We start from the raw sequence: 16,730 nt of genomic DNA, 5'->3' as shown, positions 1-16,730 counted from the left end.
TAAGTCAACTCCTTACCTTCAGACAACCTGTTGAGAACTTATTCTATTTTTAAAGACCTTCAGAGAAGGAGATTTTATATTCTCTCCTTGGATCTTATAATAAGTTACTCGAACATTGTGCAGAAACTCCTCCTTATATAACTGAAATCATATTTGCTACAACTTAAATCAGTCACTTTTTCCCACATTTGTTAACATGATAAACAAATGGCTACCATTTTTAGAAGGATGGAGGGATTACCTCACTGTTTTTGTTTCATTTTTGAAAATGAAATACATTTTCATCCCACCAGAGTTAGTGGACATATGTTTAGTCACCAAAACTATGCTGCTGGTTTAATTTTACAGTGTGTAAAATCAGCACCAAGATGTTCTTCATCTTGCAGTTTTCAGTTCGCTGTATGGTTCAGAGCGCCTACTCTGAACCTTATGATGTTGAATGTTATCCTGGTTCCTTCTGATACTATAGTAGACTGGGGTTTTACTTTTTTTTTAATTAATTAATTTATTTTTTTTGCGGTACGCGGGCCTCTCACTGCTGTGGCCTCTCCCGTTGCGGAGCACAGGCTCCGGACGCGCAGGCTCAGCGCCCATGGCTCACGGGCCCAGCGGCTCCGCGGCATGTGGGATCTTCCCGGACCAGGGCACGAACCCGTGTCCCCTGCATCGGCAGGCAGCCTCTCAACCACTGCGCCACCAGGGAAGCCCTAGACTGGGGTTTTAGAGTCAAACACCCTTGGGCTAGGGTCTCTGGCCTCAGAACTAGCTGTGTGACCTAGGGAAAATTTGTTCTCTCCCTGAACCTCTATTTCCTCAGCTTTCAAAAAGAGATGATTTGGTTAACTTTAGTAGAATACACTATATGCTATATGCATAGACAGTCCAAAGTGGCATTGCCCTGTACTCTAGGGCCCTTGGTATCTTCTTGTAATTTCATGATTGTGCTTTCTGTCCCAGTCTCTAAGATGAAGAGTAAACTGACCAGGATAGATCCCCACGATCTCCAGACATTATTGTTTGCCTTCAGTGTCTTTTATTTTACTGACCAGGTACCTAGGGGCCCTATGCTACCTGCCAACTGCACAGAGTTCTCCAAACAATAAATAGTTATGGGATTGATCCTCTACAACAGCACCCCGCATCATCAAGACATCTGAGCCCCTCATCATCAAACTTTATCTGACCTGAAACTTATTCCTTTATGGTGTTAGAGGTGATTTACTTGTTAATTCCTTTTGATTCAGTTCATAATTGCAGTTGTTGATGATTCAGTGTTCCACCATCCCAGTAGTATCTGAGTTGTCATAGAGAACTCTTGGGGATTGACATGCCTTCTACCTCTGATGATAGATTACAGGCACCACTGAGAGTAGGTGGAGTGTAGATTTCTAGACAGACATCCAACAGAGCTCCCCAAATAATCCTGTCTAATGACCAACTCCATCCGCACACATAAAAGGCCAACTTTTCTGACAAAGCCTCCCACCCTTGACTCATCCTACAGCCTGATGCAAGAACTTCCAAGATTCTAACTTTGGCTATAGAATGATTTTTATGGCATAGGAAAAAAGAACATTCTTTATTTAGATGTCAGAGCTGAAAACAGAATGCACAGTGAACTAAGACCTGCCTAAATGTTACCAATGGTGATACTTTGATTATCTTACTCTCAGTTGTGATGAGACATGTAAGCCCATATTTTCTATTAGAAGGCAGCTATGCAAAGCTGTGATTTCTTCTCTCTGTGCATATTTGGATCATGTTTATCTTTATATCCTATAATCCAGGCAAAATTACATTCTCATCTTCCAAATCTGTGTCCAAATCCTCATTAGTTTTGGGACTTGACTTAATGCAGTAATTAATGACTGTAACATAAGCGCCCACATCAGAATTAAGCAATGAGGCTTCAGAGAAGTGCTGGAAAATGCCATGGAAACCACGATTCCCTTCTTCCTAGGGCAAGCAAGGTTGGGAGGGTGGGAGGTGCTGGCATGCATATATGCCGGTGGCTTCAGCAGGAGCTGAGCTAAGTGGTGCAGAGGGGGCACTTTTGGACAGTGGTCCTCAAAAAAGATGCGTCTGAAGGTAGAAGCATTAAAGTCTAGAAAGTGTGTTCTGTACATGACAGACTCTTAAAGTGCTGGAAAGCTCTGCTGAGCTCCTGATTGGGTTCAGAAAGACACATACACTCAAGGGCATAATACTGGTTCAAACACAACAGAGTAAGGATTTTACCCTTGTTTGAAGGAAAAAAAGGGGGTTATGCAATGAAATACATGGCAGGTGGCATGACCACTTTTCCTTGACTGTTTGCCTGATTGGACTAGCAATAGCAACCAGTAGGTTTTTCTCCATTTGGAGGTGACTTTCCACTGCATTAACATTCATTAGAGTTTGCTCTGAAGGTGATGGCGCAAAGAACAGAATACCAAGAAGGTAGCTTAGGGCATCAGGAGAGCCACACCTCCTTCCATCATTTACTGTATCCCCTAGGCTCAAAGATCAGCCTCTCTAACGCCATCAGTTTATTATTCTGAGTTTCGGTTTCCTTACTATAAAATGAGATTGAACCAGGAGATGAGATCAAGTCTGAGGCTCCTTCTAGCTCCATCATAAGTCTCTAATAAGTCTCAAAATGATCTCCTCTTTCCCAAACCGCAAAATTCCTTCTGGATGAGGAAATAAGAGTGGGTCCTTCATGTCCCTTAGGGTTTGGGAGCCAGCAAGAGGGGATTCTGAATTGTAAGGTGCCTATCTCAAACTACTTTGGGATCTTTGAACCGTTTCCTCCCAAACTGAACATCTGAGGAGAGGAACTGATTTTGGAGTGGGGTAGGGAAGGTTGGACTACCTGTTGTTTAAGAGGCAGCCTTATACTCAACATATAGTTTACACCGTGACAAATACTTAACACTGAGCTCCCTACTGAGAAATTTCCCAATCTCAAATTAGATCATTTGTACCCTCTGATTCAACCAGCAGGAGCATCCATGAGATATTATTTTAGAATGTGTTCGTGAATTATGGGTTTATATACTTTCAGACAACTATAAAAGATGGTTGGCTAGGATAATTATTAACTGGATATATAAGACTAAAGGAAATCACCTGGTAGCTTGGAGCCAACAGAGTTCGAGGGCTAGTCTGCCATTATTAATCACCTGACTTTTCCTGTGACAGGAAGCCAAAGGAAATTCAGAGGTCCTGGTGAACCTGCTCAACTTATGTTGACATGGGCTTCTGCCTGGTCCACAGTGCTGCTTTTCAAAGGCTCCCTGGATGGCATTAATCCCCAAATAAACACAAATAATATCACCATGGCTCTTATGAAACGCATGAATTACTTTAGTGCATTCTCATAGCACATAATTCAAAGGAAAGACACTGTTTTAAAATGGGAAAAAATCGTCTATCCTCAAAGCTCAACAGTCTTTCCAATAAGTCTATCCTTGCTCGTGGCATTTAAAATTACAAACCAACATCTGATACAACATTTATCACCGTACAGTCATTGAAAGACAATTAAGGACATATATAATTATGTGAAGTTCTACAACATGACACACACTCAGGGCAAGGCCGTCCCACATGGGATTGATCATCCCTTTCCAAGGACAACAGAACAAATGTTTATTCGATGTTTCATTTTAGTGGGGATATTTTGCTAAATATGAATAGTTAGATGAAAGAAAGCAACAAGTGAGCTAAGAGATTAAAGACAACACTAAGGGGGTGGGGCAGATGTCAGTTCTGAAGTTCAGGAGGACTTGGGTTCAAATCCAGTCTTACTAAGTGACCACGAGAAGTCACTTAATTTTTCTTTGATCTGCAGTTTTTCTCAGTCCCCGATAAATGTTCAGTGAATGTCATAATCACCCTGGGTTGGCTGTAGAATAAGGGGAGGGGAGCGGCGAGACAGTTCTCCCCATTCTTCCTAATCCGTACACACGGACATTTCCTTACTCAGTACCTGTTACACTCAGGCTCCACTCACCTTCCATGAGTCCCAAGCAGATGACTACTCTCTGTGCCTTGGGTTTCCTTCCTTTGGGAGGTATATCGCTCCTAGCAGAAGTGACAGTTGCATCTTTTTTCAGCTAAGGGCTTGGGCCCCCTCTTCAGCTGCTTGTTAAGAGTCAACTAAGGAATTGTGCTTGGTTTCAAAGTGTTATCTAATCAAGAATGGACCATCCTACCATCTGACCAAGACTTCGTTCTTTCTCTCTCCAAACTTTGCCACCAGAAACAGCGGCCAGCAAGTCTCCGCCAGTTACCACAGCAGAAGTCTTAGTGCGGCAAAATACCAGCAAAGTAACACAATTTTGCTCTCAGCTGTCAGCAGATGAAAAGTTACTTTGGTTTTCTTAAAACCATATCTGCAGTTCACAAGCACTTGTTCTTTTTCTCTTTCACCAAAAGTAAAATAATCCCAAATAAAACACTGCTATACAGTGCTATTCCCTCTTTTTTCACCTCAGTGTCACCATTAAATAGCTGTGAACTGAGGCAATAGAGTGACTGTGGACAAGTCAGTTGTCATTATTTTAATGTGCAGGCTAATAACATTTTATCTTCATGAATATTTGGTTGTATAAATAAATACTAGCTGTGAAATGACTGAAATTTAAAATGTAACTAAACTGTGGGCAGAATTGGTTATATGACTCTTTGATAATTTGAGCTCTTCTTTCTGATGATGTTCCATTTAGTCCTCTCCCATTCACCACCTTCAAACCATTTTCGTTCAGGAAATATCAAAACATTTGGAAAAGTTTTAGCTGCAGATTTATCAGTCGCTCTCCAAGTTGAATCCAATCCATATTTGGACTTAATTAACATGGGCCCACCATATGCGGGCACATTTTCTGAAGGGACCAGGCACAGATGGGAGCAGATATCGTATTTCTGTCCTTCCCAGCTAGTAGTGCTCAATGCATATGGGTATTTTCTGTGATGCCTTTCTAATGTTTGGTAAACATGGACCTTCCTAGTCAGCCACTGGCATTTTAGTCAGGGGACAGGAGTAGAACAGCTGATGAACCAGCAGTGTTGCCATTCATCTCCTGAAAATCCCAAGGTCAACATGGAAAAACAGGTTTTATATTTATTTGGAATTAACTAAGGGGATAGAGTCTAACTGCACGGCTTACAACCAACCTGGGGTTTACTTTCAGCCCTAGACAATACTGAAAAAATGATTTCTCCCTGGTGTCCTAGCCACGGGGTTCTGAGCCCTGTTATCCACCTAGGTTCATCCTTCTGTTTGATACTCTCAGTATCAAAGTCTGCCCTCAGGGATATGGGTAGGGAACCTGAGAATCTATCAACTCATATAGACAAAGGAGGAAATGACTAACGGTACTTAAGACACCATACTCTCCCTAGATTTGCATCTTAATAGTCATGGAAGCCTTTAGCTAAACGTCTATTAGCTCATTATACTTGGCAGCCAAGAATTTTCAACCTTTACTTATATAAAAAAGCACAGCCACATTTCATGCCTTGCCTGCCTAGCCAAGCTTGGACCAATTACTTTTGTCCTCTGTGGATAAAGATCCTTTCGCGGGTACCTTGATTTGATTCAGGATCATCAAATGATTATTGCAAGTCATGCTTCCCTGACAGACCCAAAGGGCCCTCTCGGGATCTAGGTCTGGAAGGGCAGATTATCTGCTCTACCCGATCAGTGTGAGCGCTTATTTAGGCCCCAAGGGAGTAATGAAAAGCCTTTTACTTGATTTAGTTCAACTATGTCTGATTTACATAATCTGGAAGGATTCTTTAAATGAGAATTTGAAAACAACTTTAAAAAGTTGAATAATAAATGCAGAACTATTGGGATAGACTCCACTGAAAGAATATATGTATGTACACACACACCTATAGACACATATATATTAATATCTCAGTAATGTTAAACTACGACCTCCTTCAAGAGAGAAACTTATTTCAAGTGTCTGTTAAGTATGATGCTCAATAAATGCTTGCCAAGAATTGCTAAATGGATGTAGTAGGCTACAGCCCAGGTGGAGTTCTGTTTAACACGAATCCCTCCTCACTAAAGACCTGGAGCTGGTCTTCCTCCACGCTCTGACCTCCTCCCTGCTCAGTACCAGGAGCTTTTGTAAATTTTTAGTTGGGGTCCATGCAGTGAATGTTGCAGCCACCACCCCAATTTCCTTTGAAATTTCTCGGCGGCTGGTTTTTCTAGTCAGAGACCAGAGACAGCGCCCTGAGTAGAGTTCCACTGTCCACCTTTGCACACTCGTGTGTGTTAATGAGCATCTCGTCTGGGTTCCTCTCTGCTGTACCTTCCACCCCTCTTAGCAGCGTTCCCAGTTTTCTAGCCACACCCACCATATTCTTGGCGCCAGTGAACTGACCTTGTTATTACTGCCTTGACCTTAGCAGCATGCCACTCCATGGTGACTGAGGCTCGTGATTAAGCCCCCTTGGCTCACTACCCCCGGTCCAATCACTTAGAAGCCTACTTGGGCCTCATTGGCCGGACCTGGTTTCAAGTAGAAAGTCATATTTTCCAAAGACAGTGCTAGAGCTACTGAAAAATCACAGCCCCCTTTCTCAATCCCTTCCTATTTCCCTTTCAAATTTTTCTCCTTTTAGTCCATCACAGGGACAGTACATAAAAGTCCTCCCTTGGGACATGCTGAAGTAGAGCTTCTTAAAATGTGCTCCACAAGACCAGCATCAGTTTACCTGAGCTGCTTCTCAGGAGGGCCTGAGAACCTGCATTCCTACCAAGCCCTTCGGATGACACTTACGCCCACCAGAATTCGAAACCCATGGTGCTAAAGGAGATCTTGATCAGACAACCAGCCTGGTGGGGTCTTTTAATCCAATGACTCCTCTAACTCTTCCCTCCCTCTCCCCATATGTGTGAGTTGTATAAATGACGCACATCTGGGACTTTCCTGGTGGTCCAGTGCTTAAGACTTTGCCTTCTAATGTAGGGGTGCAGGTTCGATCCCTGGTTGGGGAGCTAAGATCCCACACGCCTCGTGGCCAAAAAACCAAAACATAGAACAGAAGCAATATTGTAACAAATTCAATAAAGACTTTAAAACACGGTCCACGTCAAAAAAATCTTTAAAAAAAAATAAATAAGTGATGCACATTTAACTTGACTTCTAACTTGCTCCACGATAATTTCATTTAAGGTCTAGGTAGGTTAGGAGGACACTCTTGTTCAATACATGATGCATCCTGTCAAATCTCCCTGACATTAGAATGTCACATGGTTTAGAGATTTCCAGGTACACCTGAGAGGAAAGGGTCAACAGACCTACATTGTACAGTAAGGCTGTCCTAATGTTCTTGGAGAAAGAGTGGACAGCATTCTAGGATGTTGGATGACAAAGCCCTATGGGGGCAACAAATATCTCACCTATATACCCAGACTACCAGAAAGTTCCAATTTTAAGAAGCATTATTATTTGGACTTAAGGCTTTCATCATATTCAAGAGTGGAAATTCACCTATAAGAGGAAATCTTCATGCTGGTCACCGTCACTTACAGTTTAGAATCATAGAAATTTTGAGCAGGATGGGGTCGTGGGTGAGGAATGAGGCCCAGAGATTTAGTTAAGGTCAAATTGCTCTTTCTCTGTAAGTCTGGTCCACCACCCAGGTCCCTGGATCCCCAGTCAATGGTGCTTCTCCTCTGTGAGGTAGCCAGGAGAGGCTGGAGGAGTTTTTAAAAGGAAAAGTCATGGGAAGCCTGGATGCCTGCAGAAAAAATGAAAGGTCTACAACCTATTCTGCTAGCTTCACAGACAAAAGAGGATGATAACAGATTCTTTTTCTAAGGAGGAAATGTAGTAGAGTGGAAAATAATAAATAAACTTTGACATCAATTAAAGTTGGGTTCAAATCTAACTTTGGTTGCTTACTGGTTTTGTGACTTTGGGAAAACGGCTTAACCTCTCTGAGCTCCAATGTGCTTACCTCAAAGACAGAGAATGCTGTGTGCCTCGTGGGATGGTGCTCCATGACTGCAAAATAATGAGAGCACCTGACCTACAGCAGGTGCTCAGAGAATGATTATCAATACTATCGACATCACTTGAATTTTTATCTTTCCTTATTAAGTATTCTGATCCTAAAAGAACACCACAGGTTCTATCCCCTCTGATATTTCTGTATACTGCTAGGGTTTGCAGTGTGCTACACAGAGTGTGCTAAGCATGGTCTCTGACAGAGGAACAGCAGCAATATACCTGAGACTCTTGCTTTTCCTGAAACACAGAAGCATCCCCTTACCCTTCCTTTCCAAACAAGACAGACTACTATAACCGTCAGAATTCACTCTCTCAAAAGAGGATGCTGGCAATCTTTGCTTTAAGCAGGAAGATCCCTAATGACAATTTGTAATTCCACCTGAAAATTCGTTTTCTCTTCAAGTGGCTTTTTTTCCCTCAAGAATCTTTTGCTGGGAATGGACTTCCACTTCTAATACTGAGTGCCTTATGAACAAGTAGTTGCTTTGTGAGTCAAGGAACCTCCTGTCCGCCATGACGTTATAAAGTTAAGTGATTAGTTCGCATGCTTCTAGCAATAGGAGAACAGTCCTGGCCGTGGACCCAGCTACCTGAGCAAGGCTCAAGGACAGGTGGACAGGGCTTCCGGGCTTTCTTTCAGCTTGATTTGCCTTATCTCTAGTTCCCACTAGAAATGCTAGCAACTTACAGAAAGGGCCAGGCCAGCTTTCTGGCTTCTTTTGCCAGTCCGGGAATTTGGCAACACCCCGTGGGCTCAGAGGACCCTTCTTCTCTTCTAAATCCTCTGTCTTTTCCCATTTCTGCTGAATAAAAGCCTTAAGTTCTCCCACAGAGCTTGAGGACGAAGATTCATTCATTTGCTCAACAAATGTTTACTGAATACCTCATCTGTTGAAGGCATTATTTTAGATGGTGAAAAAGAGAGAGTTGTAGCCTTTGTGGTTCTTGCATAAGGGAAGAACCTTGCGTAGGAGAGAAATAAGTAAATTTAAAAATATATTTGATTTAAAAAAGTATAACATTAACTCAGTTTACAATGTCTGCATCTATCATTCTTTTAAACTTTAAATAAGGTATAAACCCAAGAGCTGGTTTGATGGCAAGGTGAACTGAATAGGAGAGTAGTAAGGAAGGCGAGGGAGATTTGGGTGGAAGCTGACTTCCTGTGCTTTGTCTTATCCTTTTGCCTTTAAAATCAAAATGTTCACTCAGCCTTCTTACTCTCTATAAAGAAGTAGGGCCTCTATAAGGGAACTTTATTCCTTCCTTTGTGCAAACAGGAGCAGGGGCGCCCTGAATGCATGCATGTCGCCACAGTGACAGTGGGAGATGCGCGACAATGCTTCAGGGAATGAGTTCTTTAAGAAAAGTCAAATGGAAGATGGGTGGCCTCAGCTCACCGCCTTCACACGCAATGGCCTTAATATTTTAGATGGTGAGGAAGAGGAGAGCAAATCTGACATGCTGTAGGCAGTGTCTGCTAGCAAAAAATCTGACTTTCAATAAAAATACTTAATTCTGTGACACACCCCCCAAAAAAGATGGAGAGCCAGAGTAAAGGGGATAAAAATAGTTCACATTTTAGTATATGTTGTATGTGTCAGTATTATTTGGTGCAATTTCTGCATCTCTGTACAAAATAATATCGTCTCGTTCTTTCCCCAAAACTCATGTTTTTAAATTAAAAGATAGCTTTTAAATAAAGCAGTGGTGGTTACTTTTGAAGGTTCTTGACTGAGAAGAGAGCACATGGGAATGTTCTGGGGTGATGGGAATATTCTAAGTCTGGTCTGGGTGCTTGTTAAACAGGTGGGTATAGATGCAAAAAGGTATCACGCTGTAACTTAAGATTTGTGTATTTTTACTGTGTTTAATATATGCTTCAATGAAAAGGAAAAAAATAAGTAAAAGGCAAGTCTGAGTTTTAGGCCTGCGGATGTGTGGTACACTAGACATCATACATTATGGGCTCTGTTGGCCATGAAAGAACTGATTAGATCTTTCCAATCGCTTCCCATTTGCTCAGCGGATGACGTGATTTAGCAAAGTGGGGAGCTGTTAACTTGCCTCCTTGTTATTGGCACCCATTGAGTTCCCATACAAAACCTACCTAGAAAGGAAATTAGAAAAATAAATAAGCAAGAAGGGAAATACCCACTGAGTTCTCAGCTGAGACAAAATTCAGAGAGAGTTTCATGCTCATTGGGAATTTCTCTCAGTGGGGTTTTCCATGGCTGTTAATAGTTTTGACCCCAAGAATTCTGGGTCCCTATAGGATTGTTAGATCTGCCACAAAAGCAGAAATATCATGTCTGAAGCCTCTTCCCCCTAAATAAATGTGAAAAGTTCACAGAAGAATTGTATTCAGCAAACCTATGATTAAGAATACTAAAATTGCGTTGTTTCCAATAGCAAACAAAATACAACTGAATTTCCTGTTGCATGTTTTTAAGCTGTGTTCATTTTTGCTATTATTATTTTCTAATTTCTCAAAAGTAAACTTTTCAAAATCATAATGAAATTTCCAGGTTTTCTAGTTTTGATTCACTTAAACTATACACATGCCCTCTGATTATTTTTATATGATGGACATATTTTTGTTTGATGTAAGTATTTCCTCTTTAAAAAAATAGAAAAGAATAAATAGATTCTTACTGTGTTAGTAACAGTTTTAAACCCACAGACCCTTTTGAGATTCCCCTCCCTTAATAAAGTGTCAAATTTAAAAAAATTTTTGATTACTAGAGATTTTCATTTTGATTCTTTTACTCTTCCCTTACTTTAAAGAGTTCATGGCATTGATCTCAATAAAATAAAATCTCAAAAAAAAGTCTTTATGCTGGGAAGAAATGTAAGTATCTTTAACTATATTTATACTGCTATCTCTAAATGAACTCCACAACTGACAAAAATTATTTTTCCTGTCTAAAATGTTATTTTAACTCAGATGTTTAGAACCCAAAACTATTGTTTTTCTTTTAGAAACATGGTATTTGTGTTCTCAGAATAGCTCAGAGAACGTAGGTAATTTATTTAGCAATGAAATATTGTATGTTTGTGGCAAAATTTTAATAATAATAATATAATTATAATATAGCAAAACATTATTGAATAAAACATAATTTAATAATTTTACCCTTCAGCTATTGTTTAAAGAAAGGCATGTTTAATTACATAAAGACGGACATCTTAGAATAGCCTACACTTGTCAATAGAGATAATGCAGAATGAACAGAGTAAAAAAGAAATATGAATCATCCCACCAACCAGAACTATCTACTCTTAATATAGTGTTGTGTTTACTTCCAATATTGAAAACATATTTACATAATTGAGATTATACTGCACTGTTTTGTATCTTGTTTTTCCCAGTCGCTGTTGTATTTTGATGATTTTGAAGATTGTCAGCATGGATTCTTTGTCTAACCTCACTTCAAATCCCAAATCTTTTCTTTCTTTAAAGTAACTGGGCCACTCTTTTTTTAATTTTGTCTTGGCTTGTATAGAAGGTATAACATGAAGCTGAGAAAGGAAAGAGAAGGGAACCAGGAGGGGAGAGCATGACAGAAAGGGAGAGTTTAGGTAATGGTGTAAAAGTCAGAGGGGTCTATGGATAGAAAAGATGTTTGAGAGAAAATGAACAGAAGTTGGAGCAGTGAACTTCAGAATAACATGGATTCTAGCATTAGAGCTAAATGGCAATGAGCATCATTTGATCCTACCCCATCATTTGGTGAGGATGCGTGTTTATTGAATTTAAGGTCTTGCTTTGGGGACAGAGACAGTTGCAGGCAGTACTTGAAAGGGAACACAGGTCTGCTGATTCTCAACCTTAATTTCCTCCCTTGAATCTCTGAGGTATAGAAAAACTGAAGAGCAAGAGGTGTGTACCATTTCCTTGAGGACTAAAAAAGGAAATAGTAGAAAAGAGGTGGTGGCTTAATCAATGTCCTGATAAAAGACTTGATCAGAGCTGGCTGGAGCTTGGAAAGTTAAGGAAAGGGGGAGCACAGTAGTCCCCCCAGGGTGCAGAGAAGAGAAGACTATGTATTTATACAAGCCACCATCCTCAAATGGTTTTGTTTTTTTTAGATCAAGGATTACCCGCTCCAGATTTGTCAAAATTCTAGAATGAATGCTACAATGTACAACTGACCTATCCATGTAGTTAGCAAATGAAAAGATATTGAAGTTTTTGCCCACCTGATGGAAGGAGAATGAATACTTATCACAATCAATAATGCTTATCACATCATTTATTGTCCTTGAAGCAAAGCCCACCTGTCCAATTCTAAAGCAGTATAAACTTTACGCCTTTTGGACATCAGTGTGTGTAAGAAGAGCCCACGGTTCTTGTTACACTATTTCTCAGTGCTCTTCTCGATTCTAGAATAAGCGTGAGACCAGTGCCACTGGGGAGATGAGACTCAGAGGCTGGAAGATGGGAAATGGAGAGTAAGGGGTTACAGCGAAATTGTACAGTATTTTAAAACTTTACCAATGACTACTGTTCATTTGAAAATTAGAAAGCATTGTCCTGAGTGAGAGCCGAGACTTCATTACTTGAATCACTGTCACTCTGCTTAATGCAAAATGTGTTTTTGGTTTGCTTCTCAAGAACCAGACCTCAAAAATTAAAAACTTGTTTTAAAAATTTGTTTTCTCTGCTAAGGCTCACCTTGACCTTATCCTGTCCCATGGACTTGAAGAACTTTCCAATGGATGTCCAGACGTGTACAATGCAGCTGGAGAGTTGTAAGTCACTACTACTGAAATAACCACCTGCTTGTTTTAACCAATGACCTGGTTCTTTCAATGTGTCATTAAGGAGAAAAAACCCGTAAGACTCATTCTCTACCTACTTAACAACTCCCGAGGTCCTTAAGGGAAGGACAAGCAAAAGTGAATGTGTGTGCATGTCTTATATCCAATAGAGAGAAGACCATGTTTCAAGGTAAAATGCCAAATAACTTGCCCTTCCTCAAAAAATGAGCCTGATTTAGTAAGCTTTTCTTTGAAATGAAAATGTCTCCTGGGAAAATTAAGATTATTAGTCATTTAACCTCTATAATGAATCACATTCTAGTCAGAAAATTGTATCTCCTTCTATCTCATGCTTCACCCCAAAGGAATTTTGGCAGGAAGGGCTAATTGATTTGAGGACAAGATGCAGGGGCCTTAGCCAGAGGAGGAAACAAAAATGAGGGGCATGAGATGATAAGGAATAAAGGCATCTCCCTTAGATGGGCAATGGATATCCAAAGGCCTGGTGAAGGGAATAGGAAAACGCTACTACTTTGTCCCCTTTATGTCATGGTCCTGACGCCGCTGAAATCTTTGACATGTGCCGTAAGTTGCTGATGCCTCCAGGTAATGGGATTTTTAGACAGGAGACATGAAGTGTTTTCTGGCTTGCTCTGTCAGTTCCTCTGTTTGTAAAATGCAGAGAATAATAAGTGCTACTGACCTACAGGGATGTTAGGAGATCTAATGAGGCAGGGGCAAGAAAATACTTTTAACTTCTTGGTTTAGAAAAATAACAAATGTAAAAAGACATATCAACTATTATTAAAAGAGGCGGTGACAGGGTTTCCTTCTGATCATTTAAAATCACTGTAGACTTCCCTTGAAACTTCCTACAGAAATAAACAAAATAATGAAGCATCTTTGTTTGAAGAATTTGTCAGGAATAAAATGAGAATTTCTGGTTTACAATAGGCTTTATGTATTCATATTTTCCTATCGCCCCTTCTCTTGAGAAGACAGTTAAGAAAAACTTTTTCCTACATAATGATTCCTTCTTTGTGACTTCTCTACTGCTCCCAACTCTCCCCTGACTCAACCCAACACTTAGTTTCTCTATAAAACAGCAACCATAGCTGTCATCTGAGGCTCCTCCAAGGCTTAAAAACTCCAATTAGTAAATATGCTTGGCCCTTGCAGGACCTAGAAGTAATGAAATGAAAGAAGCAGTGATGTGTTTACCACTGACTTTGACTGTGAAGGGTGGGAATTGCTCTTTACTTTTCTACCCTCATATCACGTCCTCCTTCCCCACATCTTTACCTCTTCTGTTTGCCCCCACCTGGGGTTTCCGGGTGGCTGACAGGGACTATTATTGTAGTGGTCAGCAAGAAGCTGACCAGACAAGAATAGGGGTGTTTGGCAAGCTTCTGGTATTTGGTGGAGATACTCAAGAAGGGCTCATGCAGCACTGATGTGGAAGAGATAGGGTTGGCCATTCTCTCTGTGGACCATCAATGCTTACACGAAGTCCCCTTTGTGATTCCTTGCTTGTTCTTATTTTCTGGCTTTGAATGGAAAAGGTGGCCCAAAGAAAGAGGAAAGTAGATTCCAATTAGCTTTGCCATTGATTTCTGGGTAGCTTTGGTGAGTCACTACCTTGCAGTAAACAAGAATAAGAATCTATAAACTTAATAAACTTGCTGAGGTTACTGGCCAGCCAAAACCTCACATAATAACCTTGTCCTCCTCAATCTCCTTTTAGAGTTCCAATATCACAAATAAAGGAAGAAGGGGGAGAACTGATGCCTGAAAAAAGAGTAGCCTTCATTTCCGGGGTGTAAAAAACCCAGAAGCCCTTGACATAATGACCTAGTTAGCAGGAGCTTGGAGACTAAGTGCTAACTTCGGTTTACTAAACTGGTAACAGTCTTACTCTGGATGGTTCAAAAGTCATATAACAATATGACTTTATATAACAGAGCATCTGTTTTACTTCATATTAATCATTGTGATGTGTGGGCCCCTTTAGCAAGACACCAGCACAAATGAATATGCTTGACTTGCATATCCCACAGCTTCCTCTTAGGTTACCTGCCTACAGCCTTCCCCGCTTGCTAAAGTAACTGAGGATTGACCATAATGACTTGAACATAAACTTTCTCAAAACAAAGCTAATAAACCCTAGGAGAGGGGCCAAGTTTGCAACGGAAATATTTTAAGCAGGTCTGTGATAAATCCATTCTCTTTTTTTTTTTAAAAAAAAGGAATGCTTTTCATTTGAAATACTAAGACTGGTGCCGTGAACTGCATTGTCTTAATGGATATCCACAGACACAGCTCTTTAAAGTAAAGACAATCTTCAAAGGATTTTTGTTTGTTTACTTGTTTGTTCTTCAGAAACATTTAGTGGATAGAGCGGGCAGAAGAAAAATGGACTTTATAAGTTCCATTCTCCCATTACACAGAAAAAAAAATCATTCAGAAATAGCTTGTTGTCTTCCATTTCTTTGGCTCCAATGACATGTAGTTGTCATGATGATTGCAGCTCTTTTATTAAAAAATGCTCTTGAATTGATCAAGCATATGTCGCTTTAGATAATGTCCTTGTTTGTTTCTTTACGTGGCTAGACTTTCAAGCTTTCTTGGAAAGATGCATCCAATTTTTTACTATGATTTGTTTACTCCAGTTGGGTACACGATGAATGACCTGATATTTGAGTGGTTAAGTGATGGTCCAGTTCAAGTTGCTGAAGGATTGACACTGCCTCAGTTCATTCTGAAAGAAGAGAAGGAGCTCGGCTACTGCACAAAGCACTACAACACTGGTAAGTTTCCTTTGAGCTGCTAAACCCAAGTGGGCTCCATCTGCCGCTTGGAGTATATATCCCATCACCTTAATTGCCGCATATTCACCAAGAAAGTGGAGCTATGAGGCATGGTCCTGGGCTTGGGTCAAAATGCCCTCAACACATAAGATGCCTATATCCTTTCGAACAGGTCAGGGAGCCCAACAGATAATTTTTCCAAGAGAGAGAGAAGGAAAGAGATTTGGGGATCTTTTGCTGCTCTCTTGCTGACCATCTACTATCAAATGAGTCTGAGGAAAAGTGCATGAGACCTTGTAAATGGTGCAGGAAGTGTATGAATTCTCGCCCATTCCCAGCATCCATTCTTGACGTTAGCTCCTCGGGTCAATTTGCACTCTCTGCCTTAGTGGAAGACACAAATAATAACATAGGTCTTTGCAAACCCAGAAATACAGCTGTTGTACTCTCCAGTCCTATAGACAGCGCGCATGAAAATCAGCTTGCGGGGAGTCAGCTGGCTCTAAAGTCATGCATTGTCTGTGGTGCTGACAGACACATGGGTCAGGGGGAGAATGTGAGGTAGTAGCAACAAGTGGGCATCTGTTGTTCCCCGGAAGATTATGCCCGCCGAGTAAAGTTGATAGCCTTTCCTATGAACGTCCTCGTCTGTGATGCCACACAGCTGATCAAGGAGAGGCAGTCGAGACATGATGGTTTGTTCAGTGACTGCTCTGGTCCATGAACACTTGTTCCAGAAGTCAACAGTGCTTCCTGTGAAATAACTAAAACCGGACTCTAAGGTGTCCTTCCTGGCCAAGAAGAACCTAACCCTACCTCATAATTTGTGTGAGCTAAGCCGAATTACCTTCTGTGTTTCTAACTCCAAGCCAATTAAAGAGGAAGGAAAGTGGGAAGGGGCAGGAACATGTCTCTTAATAGTAGGTTACAAGTTTTAATATCTTTATATGCACTCTATTTTATAGGCAATGCAACACTGTAAACAGATTCTAGGAATATTCTAAATGACCTCAAGCAATTATCCAGGAGGTTATGACATTTTTACAGTGACTAGATTATATTCATGGTTTCTACAAATGTATATTTTTCTTTTGCTATTGGTAACACAAAGATAGATACACAATTATCCAAATCCTTT

General features: G+C 40.6%; 1 protein-coding gene across 3 annotated transcripts in view; it reads left to right on the top strand.

Moving 5' to 3' along the window:
• GLRA2 (glycine receptor alpha 2) overlaps nucleotides 1-16,730 on the top strand; it is a 194,275-nt gene that overhangs the window by 54,779 nt on the left and 122,766 nt on the right. For all 3 annotated transcript variants that reach the window (XM_060002824.1, XM_060002823.1, XM_060002825.1), the window contains exons 5-6: nucleotides 12,694-12,776; nucleotides 15,455-15,592. In XM_060002824.1, the coding sequence (XP_059858807.1) occupies nucleotides 12,694-12,776; nucleotides 15,455-15,592 (221 nt within the window). The remainder of the gene's footprint in view (nucleotides 1-12,693; nucleotides 12,777-15,454; nucleotides 15,593-16,730) is intronic.

The sequence above is a fragment of the Delphinus delphis genome, chromosome X (genome assembly GCF_949987515.2).
Source record: "Delphinus delphis chromosome X, mDelDel1.2, whole genome shotgun sequence".
In the NCBI taxonomy this organism is placed as follows: Eukaryota; Metazoa; Chordata; class Mammalia; order Artiodactyla; family Delphinidae; genus Delphinus; species Delphinus delphis.
This window is presented reverse-complemented; position numbering and strand designations above follow the sequence as displayed.